We start from the raw sequence: 23,288 nt of genomic DNA on the forward strand, positions 1-23,288 counted from the left end.
CATCAACCATCAGTATTTCATACAAGAGTGGCCCCACCTCAACAGGGACCACAGGCTGTTTTTACAGAAAGAGTAAGAACAGATAGAAGAAACAATTATTTTTATTCTCAGTTTCACATTGTGGAATTTAATTTAGCTTTCAAGAAAGATCAACACTGATTTCAGAATTCTTTGAGTAATGTTTACAAGATCATTAGTTGTACTTTGTTAAACACCTTATTTCAGGTATTTAAATGTACCTTAATATCTTTCAGGTGCACTGGGATTCATTATCACTTTATTCACCATCACATAAAAAGACATATATAAATAATACAATTCATAGTTCAGAAAGAGGAACTGTTATGTCTTCCACAGTTCATAATCTGACGAAAGTTCTTGAGAATTTAGCCGTATACTGCTACACCTTAGCAGAACAGCACTGAAATGAGGAACCTTAGTGTCATCCCAGAAAACAGAAATACTCTGTTCTGTTGTGTTTGTGTAAGGGAGAGAAAGCTCAAGGGGGAAACTCATGTGCACCATTTCTGCACAGTGAAAAGCCATGCTCACAGAAGAGTCAGTGCAGCACGGAAGTGACCTTTCAGGAGTGGATCTTGGGACAAAAGGCGCAGCTTAAAGAAGCACCTCTGAGGTATATCTAACTGGAACTACAGGTGGTCAAAAATAATAGTAAGGAGCAATGGTGAGTCTTCACTTCTGTAAAATACTTTGTGTTGGTTTCATGCATCAGGATTCTTTCTTTTCCTCCACTTCTAACAGGTCATCAAGGAATTCCACAACTTCACCCTAGAAATGATTAAATTTAACAGAAAGAAATTAACCCCCAAAATTGGTGAGAAATTTCTGCTATTTTAATTTAAAAAATAAACTGTAATAATAGGTGTGCAAATATTTTTATCACCCTCCATGCAGACACTAATACAACAAACCTATAAAATGCAGGTAAATGGCCCATACCAGTGTAGCACAAGACTTGCAGTGACACAGACCTTAAAAGGAGAAAATGTTAAATACTTCACAGTAAATCCTCTCATACTTTTACAGGTACTTAAATAGACAATGAAATCCTCAAACTTAGAGACGCATAAATGTTTAAACCACCTGTTAAATTAGGAAGTTGTTAGAATACCATAAAACATTAAAAAATATAGAAAGCTTCAAAACTCGAAGCCAAAGAGTTGTCTAGAACCATAACTTTGACTTTGTACGTCTGCTCTAATCATTTATGTCCCTTGTCACACCCTTCAACACACACCTTCTCCATTTTCAACCACGGATCTTCAAAAGCCATGCTTCAATGCAGCAAAAATGTGAAGAACCAGAGATACTAGAATGTTTTGCAGGGCCTGCTACAGTTTTCCACACTGGAAACAAATACACTGGATTTAGATTGAGACCAGAAAATTTACAAGCTCCACTCTGCTAACACAATGCAGCAATCCAACTTTATTTAAACCACTCCTAACGTAGTTCTATGTCCTATACCTTAGTAAAATGTCTTCCTGCAGTCCAGCCCGAGTACTCTGAGATGATACAGCTCCACTGGCTGGAACTTAGTTTGTCAACTAAACTGCAGCAACTGAGCTAAAACCTTCTGTGATCACTTTCAGCACAAGGTAACACCTTCAGTGGTGGAAAGCAGGTGGTCAACAGCAACTGTGCAGCAGCATCCCAAACTACTCAAAACTGCCTGTAGCAGCCCATCTGCTGGCACCCTCGAAACACAAATATTTTCTGGTTTGCCTTCCATGCACAGTTCAGAAACACTGCCTGAGAGGGGAGACCCTGTGGGAATACCTGTGCCTATCTCACTTTTTGATACAACTTAAGGCAGAGGGATGCAGATGCTCAATGCTACATTTCCAACCTTTTACTCTAGTAACTACAATGTTCTGATAAACTCTGTTTTCTTTAAACCTTTCGGTCCTTTCTTTCTTGACAGAAACCTGTGATCTAAAAAAGTCTTAAGATATCATTTAGTTTTTTTCCAAAATAAATTGTCATTTTCTGCTGGAAAACCTGAACAGCTTGTACTCATTCTCATATTTAAATTAATGAGAACTTCTACCAATTCTGTTAAAAGCAAGTCATCCTTGTTTGGATGCTGATTTCCCCTTTGCTTTACTATCCATTCCCAGAACTGTACTGGGCTTCTGAGTCTGCTCAATTGATGCTTACAATCCAAATGACATTTTTAGCACATTTTTGTCTAAATAGGCATTCCTTCAAAAGACAGCATCTTCTAGACACATTCTGAGACTCAAACTTTTACTGTTTTCTATTCTGGTGAGAAAGGGCATTAAAACTTTGTCAATGAAAACAATAAGAGGAAATAGAGAAATTTTTTCTATTTTTAATACAATAATGGTATTATGGATATTGTGATTAAAAAGTATCAACATCACACTTTTAGGAACTATGACTAGTCAGGAGAGAAATAATGAAACTAAGCAAACAAAAATAAAAGCAGGAAAAAAGCTGGCTGAAATTACTGCTGTTCTGGTTCCTTGCTTCACAGTCCCATCTCAAAGATCACTGAGACTTTGAAACTAAGAAGTGATTTTAGCAAGTCTTGAAAGATGGCAATTTGTTGTGCTTTGAATTTGTTCAAAAGATTTATCCAACATATTATTGCCACACTCATCAAAAAGATTTTTTTTCAGAAGACACACAACATACAGACATAATTCAAGTTTTTGATTTCTGGTATGTTTTCAAATCCAGAAACATGTAAGAAATGAAAAACGATATTTAAGTGCAACAATATTAGGGAAAAAAATCCCCACACAAACCTGAAATCTGAAATCTCTGGTGTCTGAAACTGAGCTCTAAAGGAAAACATTGCAGAAGCTATTGTGGTCTAATTAGATGTACTGAGGAATAAGAGAGGTTGAAATATGGCAAAAATATAAAAACTGTTGCTGAAACAATATACATAAAATATGCTGCAATACAACTGACTAATTGCCTGGGTGTTGGTTATTTTTGAAAAGGCAAAACCTCCAGATTAAAGAGAAACAAAACCCCAGTTAAAACATTTTTGCTTGTGCCTTCACAATCAAAATGTAAAACATCTGCAAGCTGTCACTGGAGAGGTTGGCAGCCCAATGAAAAGGTGAGAACTCTGCCTCAGAGGAGGCAATTGCATTGTCACACTGGCAGCTGTGAGCAGGCCAGCACTGTCCTTGTCCCATCAGCACTCACTTCACACTGCACCAGACATCTAGCACAGCTGAGCTCAGTACATATTCCACAGATGCTCATTCCAGGGAAAGAAGCCTTCTGTCTGTTCATATCTAGTAACTCTGTGCTGATCTATGCCTGCAGACCTGGAATCTGAAATGAGTCTTTGATACCATTTACTCCCTCAGTGAGACAGAGTCCCTCCTCTCACCTGCTTGTGCTCTTTGGCTCCTCCCTACCTTTAAGGAAGAACATCCAATTTTCCATGCAAAGTCAGCTGCAAACTGCCATATTTTCTGAAAAATCTCTTTGCCTAGGATTCTTCTCCTGGAAAGCTGAGAAGCCTCAGAGAAAAATTAAAACAATAATTATCTTCTTTTGCTTCTCCTGTGTTTTGCTGCTTTGGAATGGGATCTGGAGATTGTTTACCAACAGGTGCATGTTTGACTGATTTCATATGAATTGTTTTTACTGAATGACCAGTCACGGTCAGGCTGTGTCGGGACTCTGGAAGGAGTCATGGGTTTTCATTATCATTCTTTGTAGCTTTCTGTCTGTATCCTTTCTCTATTCTTTAGTATAGTTTTAGGTATAGCATTCTTTAATATTATATAGATCATAAAATAATAAATTAGCCTTCTAAGAACATGGAGTCAGATTCATTCCTTCCTCTTCCATCTGGAAGGAGGAAAACTTCCACAGCAAACCCATAATTTCCATAGAAAACTACCGAAACTACCACAGCAAACCCATAATTCTTTCCACCGCCAGCTACCTGAGGGCACAAGGGGCACCAGCTGCAAGGCAGGTAATACAAGCACACCACTGCAGCCCAGTGCTGATGTCAGTGGTGCTGAGCAATCCACAGCCCAAAGGGCAATGCAGACCTCCGGCTGCTAGGTAGGACATCACAGGTGAAGTCTGCCTAGCTCAGGAAGAGAAGGTTTTGCTGCCAGACCAGTACAGGAGTGATAGTTAGGCAGCCCACAAGTGGGAAGTGCACACAGGTGGGCTGCTTGGCCAGCTGCAGGGAAGCATCTCCTCCCTACCCAGTCCTTGAGCCACAGTCGTGTCCTCCAGGTTGGCCAGGTACGGGTTGAGCAGCTATGTGGCACCCCACAACCTCCCTCCCTGTGCTTCCAACCTCTTCCCTCTCCTAATCCAGGGATGGTCAGTGGAAAGTGGGACTGACAGACCAAAGATGTATTGGACAAGATGGAGCAGGTATAGCCTGAAATATGAGAGGTGTGATATCAAGCAGAAAAAGGGGAATGTTCCCAGACTGGTGTGAGTGGCAGGAGGAATCAGAGAAGCTGATCTGCCCAACTGGAACCTGAAATTATCTGTTAGATATGCAAAGTGAGCACTCTTGGCATAGATTAACAACGGAACAGAGGCACAGACAGAAAGAACAAGTTTTGTGCCACAGTAATTAATTCAAGAAGGTTTTACAGAGGGTATGTGAGTAGGTGGATTATAATAAAAAAACAATTTTAAGACAGAGTTCTTGGTCAATTCTGAATAAGCTAAGCCAGGCTAGTGAGATTGGAGCACCATTTTACGAGAAGCTAGAGCACTGGAAAAAAAAAAAGACCTAAAAAGGAGAAGACTGCAAAACTCCTCACTTAGCACCTCAGTGTACTGAATGTCAAAGACCATGATATACATTGGGCCAGGCTCTTCCTTACGCAACATTAAATGTCACATTCACACTGAAAACACAGCTTTTTTTGGGAAACATCTGTACTTTGGGGACTCCTAGCCAACTATTAAAATAAAACAGCAAAAAGGAAGAGCTACAAGTACCTGGCTCTTCTATGGCACACTTGAGGCTGATGGTCCAGCACCAACTTTTCTTTCAACAGCATCATTTAAAAACAGTAGCAAGCAGCAGTTGCACTGTCTGTCAGTGCCACTGACAGACCCAGACATTTTGCCACTGCTTGCAATGATTGCCTTCTGCAAATGGAAACATTAATCCTTCATGGGTTCTTGCCTCCACCTATAATATGTTCTGACCTTTCTCAATGTGGACAGAAAAAGTTATGGGACATAATTAGCTTCCTTGTGACAACCCACACTTTCCAATGTAGATCTGCTGATGGCCTCTCCTATAGGGATGTCATATGTACTGGAGTGGGACATCCCATTCTTCAGGGAAGCAACAGAGAAGACAACAAAAGATAGTGCTCTAGAATGAATTATGATCCACAGAAAATTGTAATTCTGGACATGCTTTTACGTGTGATTACCAGTGATTGAATAGGAAATAGCTTTTATTCTAATTTGTCCAATAAACAGCCTTATGAGACAACACAGAGCAAGAAGAATTGGCTGGAACTTTGTTTCCTTATAATCTATGACCTAGAAGGAAAATATTTATCTCACAAAATGTCCCTCAGTTGCCCTTCAGAGCAAAAATTCAAATTTTGCTAAAGTTCAAAGACCTCAATGATTGGAAACTTGTTCAATAGTGACAGCCACAGATTTGATTCCCTCATGCACTGGGTGTAGGCGATCAGGTTGTGGTAGTGAGAAGGGTGGCCTCTAGGTGAGAAGCTAGCTGCCCTGTAATTAATCATTGTCCTGTAATTGCCCTAGTAAGTAATGGGAGTAGTCACAATGATCAGATTATGAAAACCAGCAGATTTTGTTCAAGAACAAATAATCACCTTGCAAGAGCGAAGACAAAGGTTTGATATGGATGACTGTGGAGGACATTTGCTCCATGGACCTGACAGAGCCTGCACATACACACACCACAAAGCCCACTAGCCAGCAATGTTTTGGAGAAGGAAAACATTATTTCAGGGTAAGAGTAAGGCATGTGTCAATGAGTGGCTCAGCCTGAAAGGTTTATTCAACCTTCGACCAAGAGAAAGTTTCTTGACCTAACCATTAGTTAAAATCTGAGAGTTAACTGCAACCACCTCAAAGCCCTGCCAGAACTTCCATGAGCTGTACAGTCCAGGCTGGACATTCTTCACATTCTAGCTGGGGAGAAAATAAGAAAATCTCTCAATTCTTTGTGCAGAAAAATTATTTGACCGTTATTTCTTTTTCAGATACTTAGTCCACAGTGTGACCAACTGCCACATGCTTATAGGGCTTTTTTTTTCAATATTAAGAGAGCTTAGTTGTTTTTTACATGAATATTAACTACTTTTTCAAATATTTTTCCATTTCATTTCAACGATATATTCGGAACCTTTAATTATTTTTTCCCATACACTATGGGAGATTACAGTACACTGCAGTGATTACAGTAGCATTTTACAGTTAACCAGTAAATGTGCTTTCCTTTTAACTTATTTATAGTGCCTATAAAACATGAGTCAACCCAATTTCAGAGGGACTTCAACATTGCTCCAATTGCACTGAAAGCAGAACCCTTCCAGCAGCTCTGTTTCTAAGCTCTACTTATGCTCTCTTGCCTGCTCTATGTTGCATGCAGAAGTATAAGAGAATCTGGGCAGTAGAAGTTCCTCCCAGGGCCAGTGCCTGCAGCTTGGAGCCATCCTGGCATTTGAACCCAACCACGCCGGCAGCTTCCCATGCAAAGTGACTTAAATGGGAGGAGGAACCCCTTTGACCAAGACACACATCCAACAGTGCAGAAGCAAGAGGAGAAAGCAGAAAGACCCAGCCATACAGAAACAATCTCCACTAGAAAATGATGATGGAAAAAATAAAACCAACCTCATATTCTTTTTTCTTTAAAAAAGTGTGTGTTGAACAGGGACCATAACACTGCCCATTAGCTGGCAACTCTCTCTGAAACAGCTGCCACCAGCTCTTCTCAGGGCAGCAGTGCTGCTGGAGCTGTGCTGGTCTGAGGTCACAGGCAGGGCAGAGTTTACAGCACTTAAAACTTGCTGTTACAAGCACACTCGTGTAAATCATTTGAACATATGCAAGAAGTGAGGTAATAAGGCTCAAAGTATGTTGTTAGCAATTCCCAAACAGAAAAATAGGCCGAATTCAGATTACTATTTGCTATCAGTACCCCACCGGGGCCCTTGTGTTTTGATGCTATTCCATATGTCCTCTTTCCAACAGTCACATTAGTTCAGTACTTTTCTTTCCATTACATGGACGTGATGAAACACAGAGCGTTTTAATTTCAGCCACTACACAAATGGAACACACACTTTATACAAATAAAGATGTCAGAACAAAAGTGGGTCAAAGCTGCCAACAGCTTTTCACCTACTGATTAAGTACTGAAAAAAAAATCACATTGTAGGCTCACCCCCGCCAAATATTTGTGGTTCTTATGTAATTTAGAACAGCTAAGTAGCTATCTCCCCCCAAAAAATTCCATAAGAACACTGATTTTATGGGCCAAAAACCTGTCTCATACAATTAGTGTGGTGCTGGAGTTACATCTACACTAGCTGAGTGCCTGGCTCTTAACAGCATTTCAGTTTGTCACTTAAATCTGTGCAGTACCAGGAGCTGTATCCATGATTGCCTTGATGCATTACACATCTGAACAGAAATCGAGAAGCCTGTCTACCCATGGCCAACCAAGATGACAACACTGTAATGTTCTTTTAACTTCCCTGTGGAAAACTGCAAGGATATTTAAGAATAATTACTTTTTCTTAAAAGTAATTTGTAGCTAGCTGGCACTAATATTCTGTCACCTCTACTGTGTTAAATGTTTAAATTAAGAGTTTTTCATTTCCTTGTGGAAAAACATTAATGGAGTAACACAAGCAGGACAGTATTTCTTGTAGAAACATATGCAAAAATCATTACTGCCTGTTCCAGCCTCTGCAATTACTACTATGTATTCCTGAAGAAGCCAAATGTTTTCACTCGCTTTGCTAAGGGGATTTAGAAAGACACATGGATGATCTGGGATACAGGAGCACTGAGAAGTCTGGATAAAATGAGATTCTCCACTTGAAAATAATGACACTCGCATAGGAAGTGATCCTCTTGCCACATCAATCCTTTCACTTCCATCAAGGGAAAAAGAGGTTTGTTTTTTTTTCTGCAGATTATCTTGCAGGCTATCTTACTGGTCCACAAGAAACTCCACAAACAGCAAACATGGACCACAGAAACTCACAGAAAGTATGGCTTATGGCCCAAGGAGCACATGGTTTAAATAAACAGAGTGCACATAGAAGAGAGCTTGCCTCCATCCTTAACAATTTTTAATAAAGTTTTTACTGTAATGCCTTATCTGGGGTTTTCATCTGCTTTCAACATTCCTATGGAACAAACTTTTCTATCCATGCCAGGAGAAATATTAAACAAAATTAAAAAAATCCACTTATACTACCAGTCCTGCCCATAGAGCAGAAACTGCAAGGTAGTGGTTTTACCTTTGTGCTATTCCTGCTCTGTCTGCACTCCCTGGAAGTCTCCTGCAGCCAAAGACAAGTTCTGGTAGCCAGGGATTTATGAGTTCACTACCAAAAGCCAGAGCCAAGCTGGAGGCATGGACAGCCTCCATCCCCCACAGATTTTTGGGCCCTAGCAAGGGAGGGCACAAAAGCCCTTCAGCTTTTCCCCTGAGAAGAAGAATGGTAACTTTCCTAAACAAAGAGAGTGTGAGGTAGGGGTATCTGTGGCATAAGCAGGCCCAGTAATTTTGGTTATTTAATGCAAACACATAACCCAGTGTAATGTGAGTTCCTTGTCAGCCCAAAAGTTTAACTGAGGTTTACACTGCACCACCCTCCTGCAGATTGCAGGGTCATTTGTAATTGCCCTGGTGACAGGGGCTACAGGAATGAACACCAGCAACTGAGTGCTTGTTTATTCCATGCACAAGTGCTGGAGACTGAAGATTGTTCTATAACTCCTTCTTCTAACAATATATGGGGAAAACCCTCACAAAGGACTTCTTCACCCCCCCTCCTTAATTACTCATCCCTGTGTTTTGAAGCAGCAGATATGAAAGAAGGAAAAAAGTACAAATTACATTGATGCCTAACTTAAGAAAACATCATGGACAAAGCACAAACCAACAAGGGAATGCTCAAGTATTTCACACCTTGATGAAAATCCATATAGACTGGTCCTCATCTAAGCTTAACCTTAAAACAAGCTTATTAAACTGTCTTTCAGGGGGTTTTATCACAATGGAAAGTCCTCCTGAAGTCTGGTAACCTCACAATGGATTTTACATAGAGTTGTTTTCAGATCACAAGAATACTGAAGGCAGAACAGACATTACTTTTCTGCTGTAAAAGATTATCACTCCCTATGTGTTGGATAACAAAGATTGCAAAGGTGTTTTCATTTTTTAACATAAACCATCTTCGTCTTTTCTAACTAGAAAAGACCTCAGCAGTGCTCATTACAGATACCTTTGCCTCATGCCACAACTGAGCACAGCTCTTTTTTTGTCAATGCCAGCAACATTTCATCGTTTGAAGATTTTTCTAAACCTCTAAATGAAAGGACCCAAAAACAAAGCAAAAGGCAATCCAAAACCTCCCATGAATTATACTTTAATTTCAGTTGCGGAAGGAAATGCCCTTTCAACAATTAAACTACTTTTCTTGCACGAAAATAAAAAAATCCCTCTTAGATATTTTCCAGTGTAAATAGTAGTCATTATATGTTATTTGACCATGAATTCCAACCATCTAAAAAGCATTACTGGGTGACCAAAATGCCACTGAGCAGAAAAAAATAACAGATAACAAGACTTCCTTTGGACAAAAACTACAGTTTAGGTGGTTACTTCTGGACAAAATCATAAGGACCTTTAAATCCAATTTAAATAACATTTCAGAAGAAGAAAAATCCACACCCCTCCCACCCCCCCCCCCCCCCCCCCAAAATACCAAACCCAGAAAAACATTTGGTTTAAATATGTATGCACCATTTCTCTGCCCCCTGGTGTTACAACTCGAAAACTGGGTTTCCTTTCTTTTCTGTGGGCTCAGTGCATTATATATTTACCTTTGTGTTAATTCTGTCCATGTTTTTTTTTTAAATGGTACATGATGTTCTTTGGGTTTGTTCTTATATTCCACTTACCAAACAAAAATTTATTATAAATTGGTGGTGGTTACAAGAAGATTTTTCCATATTAGTGAAATCCTGGAACTATAACCATGTATCATCTTCACTTTAAACGTGATTGCTGCTTTTTTGACTCTGATTTCATTTCTGGCAAACTCACCTCATCATCATCCATCAGATGTTCCTTCGCAAATTCATACATTTCCAGCTGGAGTGTGGTAATGTTGTGGTATCGAACTGCCTCCTACCAAAAAAACCCAAATTTCTGTTACTTTAGGGTAGCAAGACAGGTGAGTGTCATCACATGCCTCCTGAAACCATCCCAGTGAGGTCACACCCAGACCTAGCAAAAGCAGATCCCAGGCAGGGCTCACAGTGTTTGAGAAAGGAAGCAGCAAAACAGCAAACAGCATATTCCAAACTCTTCTGTGGATCTTCCTAAGCACAGGCTTCCTCACTGCAAGAACAAAGCACTCTCCTCTTTCTCATGTTTCAAAGCACTGGCGAGCCTGAGAATAAGGAATGAGGCTGCCAGGGCTGAGCAGCAGCCTGTGCCTGCATTCCAGTGGGCTTTGGACAGGAGAAAGCCTCTGTCTCCCTGTGCTGGCTATGGCAGCAGGCAGTTCTGGGAAAGAGACACACTGAGCTGTTTCGGATGATAATGACTCACCACCCAGCCTGAGCCTGGGCTAGGGAAACTCTGAAAGGTCACTCACCTGTACCTCCTCACTTCCCCACTGTGTGCCCGGACAGCACAGGGTAGCTCAGTCTCACACTCTCACATTTGTGAGTACCAACTGCCACCTACTTTGATTATTCCATTTAACTCCTCTTGGGGAAGAAAACAGCAGACTCCCTCTTTCACAAGAACATCTAAAGGTTAGTGCCAGAGCCAAATGTTGCTGTCGCCCCATTACCACTTTTTGAAAATAAACCAGAGGCATTATGGTTTTCGAGGCAAGTTACTAGGACAGCAAGCAACTTCTGTTTATAGCTACACAGATTAAAGTACAAGAAAATACAGCTGCGTGCATTTAATATTTTGTATTTTAAAATCAAATTATCTGTAGTCCCCAGCCCCAGAAGTTATCAATGAAACATTCAGAGTGCATGTGTAGGGCCCTTGTTCTGCCCTCTCTGCACTAGTATGCCAAAAGTGTCTGCGGTTTGCAGTTTCACACTGTTGCTACCCCTCACTCCCACCACCACCAAACATTGTCTCCAATATGGTTACAAAGCACCATTCTGTTCCCAAAAGCAGTGACAAAGGAGCAGTCCCCTTCCCTAGTGAGCTCAGACTTGCTGCTGCTGCCTGAAAGAACCAAATGCATTTTTGTTGCCTTTTGTCTCAGTTAGCCCTGCAGGGCAGGCCTGGGTTCCCACTGTGCCAATAAAGTGTGTGTTCTAAGAGGCATGACTAGAAGGCACTAAATTTAATTTGTGGAACATGTATTGCTAATGACTAACTAGTTGTACAGCCCATATGACTGATGCCTAAGCAGTCAGTGTCACAATTTAGCAGCATGACATAAATCTTGGTAACAAGAAACATTAGAAAATCCAATTTGATGTCACAGTCCAGGCTGTAAAATTTCTTTGGACATGGAAATTTAAGAACAGCATAGAAACCCATTTTTAAAATAGTTTTCCAAAGCCAGATGACAACTATTGCTGGATGGACTGGTGTCTTCTTTGCAGCAAGCATTTTAATTTAGATAATTAGATGAAATACAGTCCTGAGCCTCTTTCCATCCTCATCCACCCAACAGTGTTCTAAATGGAGTAAGTGGAAAGTCAGTTTAGCTGGAGTTACCATATTCAGACACATTCCAATGCCCACAGAACCTGAAATAACAAGCGAGTGGGCAACTATGTGTTGGCAAATAATGATTCACAAAAGCCTGAATGTCACTCACAGATTTCATCATGAGAGATTTCAGGGGCCAGCTGCTTTATTTATAAAGGTACATAAAGACATAAACATGCCTAAGTGTCAGAGAAGTACAAGCATGAGTTTACTTCTCATCGTATATTATATGCTATCTTAGTATATTTCAACGGAAAGGAAAGAGTTACAATGACATTCACTGTTCACATGACACACTACACCTCTGTGTACAACTTTCTATATGACTTTAATAAAACAGGACGTGTTAAACTCCCAAACCAGAAGATATCTCACATTTTCCCACTGAATTTCAGAGAAATATCTGAATGTGTCTAGAAGGCATTTTAGGTAATCCACCTACCGATCTGGGCTGAAAATCCTCCTCTTTAAGTCCCCATTTGTCTTTGTGGTACTGGTAATAGACCATGTTCTGTTTCATTACTTCATCTTTCTCATCAAACAGAAGGTAACTGGCAGCACAAGAAGCTGCATTCTTCATGTCATTCACTAATTAATAAACACACACACAAAAAAAAATCCAAGTAAGGTAAATGAACAAATTCCTGCTATTATCGAAGCCCTAGAAAACTCAAAACACAGCCCGTACTCTACCTCCTCACCAGCTGCATAGAGGAAAATAAATTGCTCCCCAGAAACTGTATGCTATTTTTGCTCTGAAACACATAAGGCCATGATTCAAATATCAACTTATCATCAACCTCTGATGGTTTTCTATCAAAATCCTAACCAAATATTCCTCACAGGTATCCCAGTATCAGCCCACAGCTTGGTAATACTCACTGGTGCATTTATTTAAAAAACAAAATAAAATATATTAAACCCCTTCCTACTTCTTTGTACTAGGACTGATAAAGAGGGAAGAGTCAGGGTGTAAAGTGTGTAGTCAAACAACACAAGCAAGAGTCATTAATGGCTTGATGCTACATGGCTGATGTGTCTTCCCTTTGATATTGGAGCCTGCAGGAACAGCTGAAAGGGTGTTCAAGCTCCTCAAGAAACCACAGCTTTCACTGATTAATTTACCTATCAAACATGTCATCACTGAGCACTGAATACTACAATTTCTTTTAAGTGGTCCCCTCTTTCTTCAAAATCTATTTAGCCGCATTCTAATAAGACTATAAGAATCCACTAGGAAAAAGCAAAAAAACCCAAATACTCTGTACATTTGACTGTGGAAGAAATTCTGCCCCACTTCTGTTAACTACAGCGACAACAGGGAACAAAAGACATCAGGAAACTTGGATTTTCTGTCCAAGAACAGTTTAAAATGCAGATTCTGGAGGGTACTGCTTACATTCAAAAGCATAAAATGAGAGGGAAAAGACTATGAATGGATTCTGTCCCACATCATCCAACATCAGTGTTATTTAAGCACAAAAATTTACTACTTACATTTATAATATGCAAACTGCAAGTAATGGTACATGGTGGCCACAAATTTTTCAACGACAAAGCCTCCTATAATGGGTGTCAGATTGCTCTCACACTGCACTTTGCATGCAAGGACTTCAATATAATGGTCTGGAAGGAAGAAAACAGCAACAGAGGATATGGACAGCACAGAGCAAATTGTTATAATCACTCCCACTAGTCACCCATTAAAATTTGGCCTTATAATGCTCTCCTGGTCCTGTGCATCTGGCTCTTGCTGCTTGGAAGTACTGAGAACCTACAACTCCATCTGAAGTATGAATCAAGTGTTGGTACTAGGCCCTTCTGTAAAAATCTGTGTGGCTGACTTTTAAGGCATCAGAGCTGGAATTCCAGAGAACTGAGCACTTAGGTTTCACTGACACCTAGAGGCAGCATGTGGTTGGTGGGTTTTACAGAGTATTGCATTATGTCCTAGCTGTAAACTTCACAATGCTTTCTTTCCTTTTCTAAATTTTGCAAACCATGCAATTACATGCAATTTGTGCAATTACATTATTGCACAAATAAGGTCCTCATGCTGCTGAGTACAGCTGTGTCACAGACAGATACAGCAGGTGACTGCAAAATAAACCTCCAGAGATGGCTGCATTATGGGCCCAGAGTTTGGTTGTTTTAAGGCAGAAGAAAGAGGAGAATATGCTGCTCACCACAGAAAAACTTTCAGCCAGGAACATGTAAGTTCACAAGCTTACCCAGTCTAAAAATTGCTATATATAATGCAATATAGGACTATAGCTGATTTTATCTTCAAGAAAATACATTTCAAGAAAACCTTTCAGTAAAAAGCTTCAAGCATTTTCTGGATATATCACATTCATCAACAGCATGGAAAAGAAATATTTTAAAGTCTTAGTCTCCCTGTTAGCCACATTTGACAGGTGAAAGCAAGTTAGCTAAGCTTGTGCAGCAAATTTCTGACCAAGACAAAAGAACACTTTTCATCCCTGAAAACTCCTAACATGAAGATCACTGAGGTTAACTAAATATAACTGCTGAAATGAGCTAGAAATAACTGGCCAAATGAAATTTCCAGTCCCACTTTTACAAGAGCAGTGGCATTTCTGTAAGCACAGTATTGCTCAATTCCAGCCAGCACTTACAGCCAGAGATGTGAGTCCCCCAGTGAAGTGATCCCATGCAATGAGGATAGCTGGCTTCCTGACACAACTCACTGCTCAGAGATAAATACATACCTAGTGCAAGACCCAAATACTTCTGGTTAACACTTACTGCTACATCTGCTTCCTGCAGACCCTTGGAGGCAGAATATCTCTCCCCGGAACACGAGCACGATTCAGCCCAGGCAGTGCAAATAAATTTGAATATTCTCTTATCTCAAGGGCGAAATACTTGAAATGCATGAACATGGCCATGGTGACATCATGCAGAATTCCTGCTTTTCCTTCCCATCACTACTACTGGGAATTGTCCTTCCCTTCCAAGGGGGAAGAGGGAGGGAGATAGTAAGTGTCAATCACAGTTAAGCATAGACACTACTCCTTACAGTGGCTTGAGGATTGTCCTGATGTCAGAACTCTGACACATTAGGAAAGCCTGTGTTTCTTGCTTTACCTCCTGTGATTTGTGCTTCACTCTGTCTTTGTTATCCTAGACCCCTGCATGTATTTCCCAAGAGCAAGTCAAGGCCTGAGAAACAGCCTGCAATAGCTGCTCCATGTCAGCTGTACTGGTGGATACCAGCTGCACACCATGAGAAACTGAAGCTGCTCATGTATAAACATACTTCACAGAAGCTTCCCCTCACCAAGACATGGTATGGCTTTAGAACAAAAAGTTGGAATCTTTTTCCTTAGGGCAACTAAAAACATAAAAAGCACAAGAAAATTTCTACGTTTATTGAGAAAACACACAGGTGTTCTCCACAAAAATACTGCCAACAACACTGAGCTGTCAGAGCACTGGAGAAATTGTTTCTTGCACTGCCAAAGAGCATAGGAAATGTGTATGTGCCATTTTGACAACAATCAAAAATGTTGGTATCCCCCTTTTCCTTTGCAAAGTAATGGATTTTTTTTTTTTTTTTTTTTCTACACACACAAAATACAGATTTTACCTACTAGTAAAACTCTAATGTGTGAAAGACTAAAAATAGCCAACAGAACCCCATCATACTTATGAGAAAAGAGATGCAGATCACTAGACCTACACAAAGCTGATTTCAAAGGCAGGCTGACTAACCACTGAACCTCAAAGGTGGCCAAACTGATACTGAAATTATGGTCAAGAGACCTGGCTGGATGACCACTGCTACCCAGATGGAGCAGTTGTTATTCACACATCTATGTTACTCTGACACAGAACTTCCATGTAATGTAAGATCTCTGTTCTGATTTCCTGATAGACCTCATTTATGTCACTGCCGAGAGCAAAAAAGTAAACCAGAATTCAAACAGTTTTCAGTGACTCTAATAAACCCCTATTGGCCTAAACTGAGGAACAGGACTTGGGGAACCAATCCTATGAATAAACTGAAATGCACTTTGGGGACATCTTTCTGTCACGTTTCATAACCACTCACCTGCAATGGAAAGATAGAAGTCTTTAAAATCCGTGATCTCTCGGGAGCCTTCGCAGGCTGCTATGCAGTCTTCGTAGGCTTTGAAGAAATCAGGAAGAGCCAGTTCCATGTCCGAGATGGATGTCCGCCAATTGTCACCGTTGTACGCTCTCACTGCCCTGACAAAGAGATTCTGAAAAATTGGCAGGAGTGAATCAGCAGTAACTGACCCGTGAGAAGTGTTGTGTAAAGTCAAATACAGTAAATGACGGCTCCACATTTCTGTACGAGCTGCTCTCCAGATGATGTGAGAACAAATACAGGAGACTAATGGATTTTAACAGGTATTTCCTAGAGAGCAGAGTATGACATTCCATTTCCAGTCAAAAGAAAAGCTTGCTGGAGAGAAGCAATAGTGTGACTCTGAAGCACAGGCTGTGACAGAGATTTTCAATGGAACCTTAAAGCCAAATGTCTGAGCTATTTTCAGCTGTGCCACTACAGCACTCATGAATTTGGATAACTAGGCACCTGCTTAGCTCCAGCAGTGTAGCAGCTTTCAGGTATGCCACTGTCTGATTTGCTGTGACTCATTTATGGAACAATGAAGTGCAGGAGAGGTGAGAATTACTGAATGCACCAAGAAGGCAGAACAAAAATGACTGAGAGGATAAAAAGAGGGAGATTACGAACTGAGAACACATAAGCAAATGAGATCCTGAATCTCACCCAGTAGGAAGAGTAATAGAACAGTTCCAAAAGAACAGACTCTCCTGAATAAAAAGCATACCTCATAAGGCTTTATCTCCAAGTCTTTAATATGCTCCTCAGCGTCAGGTATGCTCTTATAGTAGGCCATATTTCTTTGCATCATTTCATCATCTGGATGCTTCAGAAGAAATGTGTGAGCTGCTGCAATAGCTTTTGGAATATTATTAGCCTAAACAGGGATAGAGGAAAGAAGGTGTTAAAAAAAAAGATTAACTGGAGAAAAAAAAACAAACCAAAAAAAAAACCCAAAAAAAAAAAAACCAAACAAAAAAAAACAGTTCAAAGGTTCACAGTTTTCTCAATAATTTTTCACAAATTTTTTTTACTCCTAGCTGCATCACTGAGAACAATTTAACTTAGAAGTCTATCATTTTTGCAGATAGATGATTGTTGTAAATCAGCAAGATTAGGTTTTATCCCTTGCCCCTCCCCTGTTCACAGAGCTGACAAGGCAAAATACCAGGGCTCCTGGGAGGGTTTAATCTCACAAGTACTGATGCTAACCTACGGATAGTAGTCAGGAGTTTGTATGTGTTTATGTCACTTATTTGCCTAGCAGCACAGAGGACATTATTACAATAATATATTTTCCTGGTGGCATTACAAAGTTGGATTCTACTGCAGAGACTTGGTCAAAAACTGTGTCCTAAAGCAACTTTCTGTGCCCATTTTTAAACTAACTTTAATCCCTGTTAGACATACTTTGTGAAGTGTGCATTTCTCATTTACAACTGTATGTACCAAACACATACGTACTTCTGTGTGCATGCCATTTATGATTTCTTAAAATTTTATATATATATATACACACACATGCATAGTTTTATAAATTATATAGTATATATGCACATATTAGGAAGAGTGAGAGAGAAAGCAAAAGTCTGGGGTATTCGTGAACAGTTAAAACCTTTTTTCTAGGCTGTTCAGTGCATTGATGTACAGGCAATACAGAGCTCCACCTCACATGTAAAACATCTTCTGGCAGCAGATGTTTGAAACCATGAGCAAGAATCACAGTGTGCACATGCACCCTTCTGCTCACACCCATAAAAGGTGCCCTTTCATGTTGGAAAGGAACCTGAGAGACGGCTGCACAGGAGCAAAATTTCAACCCAGCCACTGCTGCTGTGCTGCTGGGAGTGTCCCAGCACTGGAGCTCTGCCAGCTGCCCTTCCTGGCTGTCCCAAAACTATGCGTTTCCAGTCCGCCCCAGCCGTGCTAAATGCAAAGGAAAATCTCAGCTGCACTTTCGTCAAATGCCTGGCAGAAGTGCTGTAGCTGTAAACCTGCTTCTTTGGGAGGCTGACAAGTCTCATTTTTACTTAGATCCATGATTCACTCTTGGTTTCAATTTTCACCTCTTAGGAAAAAAAAATGAAAAAAGGTTTTGTAGAAACACACTCCTAAGAGAACTCAGTGGCTCTGAGAAAGCTCCCTCCAGAGGAGCTAGCAGCAGTGCAGGAATAGCTACTCCCAGAATCTTACAACGTGGCAAATTTCTCTGTGGAGCCCACCTGAATACACACATCGTCACTCTAAAAAATCACATAAAGCATTTCCCTCCCGCTTCTTCCTCTACTATAAATATTGTTGGGAGGGGTGGAGGGGTGGGGGAAAGGACATTCCTTTCACAGAAACCACCAGCCAGGAAAAAGCCCTTTGGATGCAGCAGTTTGTAGCTCTAGAAAGCTCATTTAGAACTCCCCGAGAAAGATAAAGGCTCAGAGCTGAACTACAAATCCAGTATGAAACACAATATAAACAACCGAGACTAAAGGCAAAACCACCAAACTACTACTCAAACTTAATGCAAATGTGATTGAAAAAAAAGTTAAAGGGGAGGGGGAGGGACTCCTCCAATTTCCCTCTCACACTCCTACATGGCAGTTACTTGACTGTATTTGAAACTATATGAAAAAATTATATTTGGTGTTATCTGTACATTGCAAACTGTGTACATGCCACAAGGGGGGAATTAATAGTTAAGATAAGAAGAGGAAACATTTGTAATGATGTCATTTTGGTATCCATATATGGCTTTGAGAATTCGAGGAATTCCTGCCCTCTCTGTTAAAAGGCAGAGGCTAAAATGTATCACGTTCTTTTGTATGGTCTTAGGGAAGGCATTAGAACCAGCGTGACACTGTGCATGTGGATGCTGTTCTGGTTTCATGAGAACACATTTCCCTGTGAGTGTTTGGAAAAAACTGCTGAGGAAACAGCACTCCTAAAAACAGCAGAAGTTTGGAAGATGTGTGTTTTCAAGAAGCACTCTCAAAATAATGCACAAGCACACAACCCTGTGTAATGTATACTGGGATATGTTGGGAGTGAATCCCTAAATGAGAAAGTCTAACCAAAGAGCTCAGCTTTTTTCCTCCCCACAGAGAGGCCCTGTTTAATCTCAAATAACTGCAGTATCTGAGGGGATGGCAGGAGGGATGGACCTTGATATAGAGAACAGAAAGTGAAGATGAGAAGGGAGAAAACAATCAATTAGATCCTGGACAGAAGAATGACAAGAAGGTAGAAAAACAGGATGAAATCTGTTAAGAGAGAAGTGTGTCCCCAAGTCTTGGCTGACCCAAGAGCAAAAGATAAATACCATTCCAGGGATAGCATTACAGTGTCCCACTTCAGCAGCCAATTTTCACTTCATTCCTTCTTGCAGCTGTAATGATACTGGAGTTTTCCAGGCAGGAGGCTACCTGCAAGTCACAGGCTGGGGGCTGCTGTGCTTGAAAGAACTGGACCAGAAAGGAGCAAGTGAAGAAGGTGGACACGCTGAAGGAGAAGAAGTAGTGAAGATCGTTTGCAATAGCAGAGCTGTGACATGAAGAGTCTGAAAAAGGTCCCAGAGAAGGTTAGAAAGTAAGGCAGACGGAAAGATGAGAGGGGCAGGAATGACACAGCTACTGGACACTGAGACAGCATCCAGTGCCTAGACGTCTAGGAAGAACTGGAAGGGCTGATTCTAGGGGACATGCTGCATGAATTGTAAAAAACGGGTGAAGAACAAGCTGGATGGTATGTGGGTAAGCAGGGGCAAAGACAAGGCACATGCTAATCCCACTTTGGGCTACAGGAATAGGAGGAAACAACTGAAAGGTTTGTCAAGGAGAGGAAAACAAAGTGTACGGTTGGCAGCCTAGGGGGGCAAGGAAGAAATGGAGGTGAGCCAGATGAGAAGTGGTGTGGATGAGATGATGGGGAATGAGGCTGTGGCCCAGAGTAACCTGCTCCGAGGGCCAGGTGAGAGAGGTCGGCATGACAGGAGGTTTTTTTAGCATTGGGTGCACGAGGCATCTGGGGTCTGTCGAGGCTGTCCTGGGACACACCATGCTGTCCCCCTCCACCACGACACTGACAGGCGTGCCTGGAGGGCGGCACCTCACCAGGCGAGACTTTAAGGAGAAGAGCCTCCGACAGAGGCGGGGGTCGCGGAGGCAGGGCAGGGAGATGGGAGGAGAAAGGAGGAGGGCTCAAGGAGAAGCGGGCGGGGGGTGGCTCACCTTGAAGTAGGCGAACTGCAGGTACTTGTAGGGCTCGCGGCGCTGGAACTCCTCGAGCAGTTCGCGGCCGGGCTGCGCCTGTCGGAAGGCGGGCAGCCCCTGCTTGCAGCGCCGCAGGCACTGCGCCCGCCGCAGCACCCCGGAGAGGAGGCGCAGCTCCTGCAGCGCCGCGCTGGCGGGCGCGGCGGGCGCGGGGGGCGGCTGCCCGGCCGCGCTGCAGTTGCGGTGGCAGAACGCCTCGCTGTCCCGCAGCAGGCGGTACAGCCGCATGCTGACCTCCAGGTAGCTGACGCTCTCGGGCCAGTTCTCGGTGCTGTACTGGTCCAGCCCGTAGCGATAGGCCGACTCCAGCGGCATCAGCTCGTCCCGCGGGAAGCTGCGGAAGCTGTAGCGCTCGTACTGCGCCCCCGCCGCCGCCAGCAGCGCCGCCAGCGCCGCCACCCACATGGCTACGGCACGGCACGGCACGGCACGGCACGGCACGGCACCACGTCGCTGCCGCCGGCGGGGCCGGGAGAGGCGGCCCGGGGCCGGGAGGAGGGAAGGGAAAGCGGGCGGGCCGCGGCGAAGGCAGCGCAGAGGCGGGGCCGGGGCGGGGCGGAGGGAGAGGCGGCCCCGGGCAGGGAGCGCGGGGCGGGCGCAGCGCCGGCTCCTCCGGCCGCCCTCCCGCGGGGCTGCTGCCCGGCCGGAGCTGCTGCCAGCTGCAGGGGCGTCGGCAAGGAAACTTTTCCTTAATGTGCTTTCCCAGTGTCCATGAGAATAGCTTTTTTTGCCATCCACTATTTAGGGGGTTTGTTTGGAAAAGATATGTTCTGAATCAATCTCTCGTACCCTTCAATCTTTTTTTTTTTTTTTTTTTTTTTGTGTGTGTGTGTTTCTCTACAAAACCTGTGACATAGGTTCACGCATTCGTGTTGTGATGGTGAGCAATTTTTGGAAAAGCCCTAGAATTCTGGGCATTTTTTCCCTTGAAATTGCATTTTTAGATGTTGAAGGCGTTGAAGAATTGTAAGCACTATTTCTGCCTGTTTGATGTTTGGTTTCCTGAGGAAAAATAATGTGGAAGACCTATAAGGGAAGAGGTTTTGCATTTTTTGGATACTTGCCAGAAAAGTATACTCCAAATGTTAGCTACAGAGCTATAGAATGCCAACAGTGTATCCTCTACTGGTTCTGCACAGTGCTTTGGGACATTTTCTGATGTCCAGCTACATTAATTAATAATCATTAGTAGCTGGGAAAAGTGACTGTGGCTGTTGATCCAAAGAATTTGAAAGTTCCTAATGTAATCAAGAAGTTCTTTAGAATTGTTCTTTCAGTCTGACACATACAGATTATTTGCATTATGACGGCATGCAGCCTCCCAGATTGCACAATCAGGGTTGGACCAGCTGCTCTCTCTCCGCTGCTCTTGGGGACTCATCCACTGATCAGTGGTGATCTTGGGGCTGGAGAACCCTCCAGCTTGGACACACTTGTGTAGAGCCATTTAAAATGCTAGCATGGCTTTCAAACTAGACAAATAGTGAAGGCCCAGATCTTTGTCCTTTTTTATTTTTAAACGGAGATGTCACAGGTAATTAAAAATAAAACAAAAAAACACACCCCATAAAAATAAAAATTAAAAAAAAAAACCCACACACAAAAAAACCCCGAAACCTGAGCCCCTGACAGTTCCAGTACTTACCTTTCCTTAAAATGACATTTTACACTGTGCTTTCTGGACCTAGTAAGAACAGTTCTCTATCTCTTTGCTTTCTCAGGCTGAGTACCATTGCTTTTGTAGGTATGTGACCTCAATGACCAATCATGAAGAAAATTATTTCTTAGAAACACTTAATGCTTGGACTGTTTGTGTACATTTCTCAGCAGAGGCAGCCACAGGATGGAGGCTGATGAACTGCTCAAGGATTCTTCATTGCAGTGGTTACCCTTATAGCAGGGGTTCTCACCAGTTACTGAGCTGAGCCTGCCCTTCTGAGCCCAAAATCACCTGCAAGTGCTGGAAATGCTGTATCTAAGTAGTTGTTGTTATTTCACACTTCAGACTTGAATGGGTGAGAAACTTGGAACCCCAGATCCTCTTTCCTGTGGAAATACAAACACCAAAAGTCAAAACCAAACCAAAATAAACCATCAAAGGTTGCTGGGGTTTGATTCCTTTCCACAGGAGGGCTGAGCACTGTGTCCCCAGCCAGGCTTTCAACCTTGGCTTGCTGCCAGACTTTTGCTGTCAGCTCTGCCTGCCTGGACTCTGCATTTTGTCTTTGCATAGAATAGGGATGATTCTCCTGGTTTTCCTGGCACATGGCTGTAAACACTCTGAATCCCATTTTTAAGCCTTCTTGGGTAACAAAGATGCAGCTGGGAGCTTACACGCCACAGGAGGAGCCCCCAGGAGGAGGAAGAGCCTGAAAGTCTGGTTTGTGTGTGCATGTGGATGTTGCTCAATTTGCCAATATTCCTGCTGAGTGCCTGCTGTCCTGTTCCCACAGTCACTCCTGCTCTTGCTCACTGACAGTTTCTGGAGTTTTTCTGCCAGCTGATTCCCAGAGCCTTGCCAGTATGTTGCCAAAAACATGAAGATAAATGAAACTCTCTGACACTGTTTTTGTAGTATTAGGGAGTAGGCATTAGTTTATGCCACGCCAGGGTGCTCCACCTAGATGCACACAACTTCCAAAACTTTTCATTTATTTATACATTTTTAGCAAAGAAGTTAGTGTTCATTGGTTCTAAATGACATATTTTTTTCCATCAATTATTATTTTGTCTTCTACTAGTTATTGATTTCTCAATTCTCATACTAATTAGTCCACATCTGTTAGTTTTCTTATTATCTTTTTTCCCAGACAGAGAGCCTCCAGAATATGTTGAATCACCTTTGTTAGTCTCTTCTTTATCTTCTGGTTACTTCAACGTGTCCTTGGAGGGCTATTAATTCTGGATTCCAGGTGTCCAG

At 42.1% G+C, this 23,288-nt stretch overlaps 1 protein-coding gene across 1 annotated transcript; it reads right to left on the minus strand.

Moving 5' to 3' along the window:
- Window positions 1–83: 83 nt before the first annotated feature.
- Window positions 84–20,885, minus strand: CRTAP (cartilage associated protein). Its single transcript, XM_064419355.1, has 7 exons — window positions 20,327–20,885; window positions 16,834–16,983; window positions 16,065–16,236; window positions 13,484–13,612; window positions 12,429–12,574; window positions 10,340–10,423; window positions 84–789 (listed from the first exon to the last, which is right to left on the minus strand). The coding sequence occupies exons 1-7, from the start codon at window positions 20,771–20,773 to the stop codon at window positions 730–732; spliced, it is 1,188 nt and encodes a 395-aa protein (XP_064275425.1). The 5' UTR covers window positions 20,774–20,885; the 3' UTR covers window positions 84–729.
- Between the last annotated feature and the right edge of the window lie 2,403 nt (window positions 20,886–23,288).

This window comes from Passer domesticus, chromosome 1 (genome assembly GCF_036417665.1).
Source record: "Passer domesticus isolate bPasDom1 chromosome 1, bPasDom1.hap1, whole genome shotgun sequence".
NCBI classification, from domain to species: Eukaryota; Metazoa; Chordata; class Aves; order Passeriformes; family Passeridae; genus Passer; species Passer domesticus.

Bases quoted from the DNA above. Each gene is read 5' to 3' on its own strand.
- CRTAP (XM_064419355.1), bottom strand. From the start codon at position 20,773: ATGTGGGTGGCGGCGCTGGCGGCGCTGCTGGCGGCGGCGGGGGCGCAG. The intron at 16,984-20,326 runs GTGAGCCACCCC...ATCCCTGTTTAG, and splicing joins TGCAGTTCGCCTACTTCAAG to GCTAATAATATTCCAAAAGC. The intron at 10,424-12,428 runs GTAGGTGGATTA...TTTTTTTGGTAG, and splicing joins AGGATTTTCAGCCCAGATCG to GAGGCAGTTCGATACCACAA.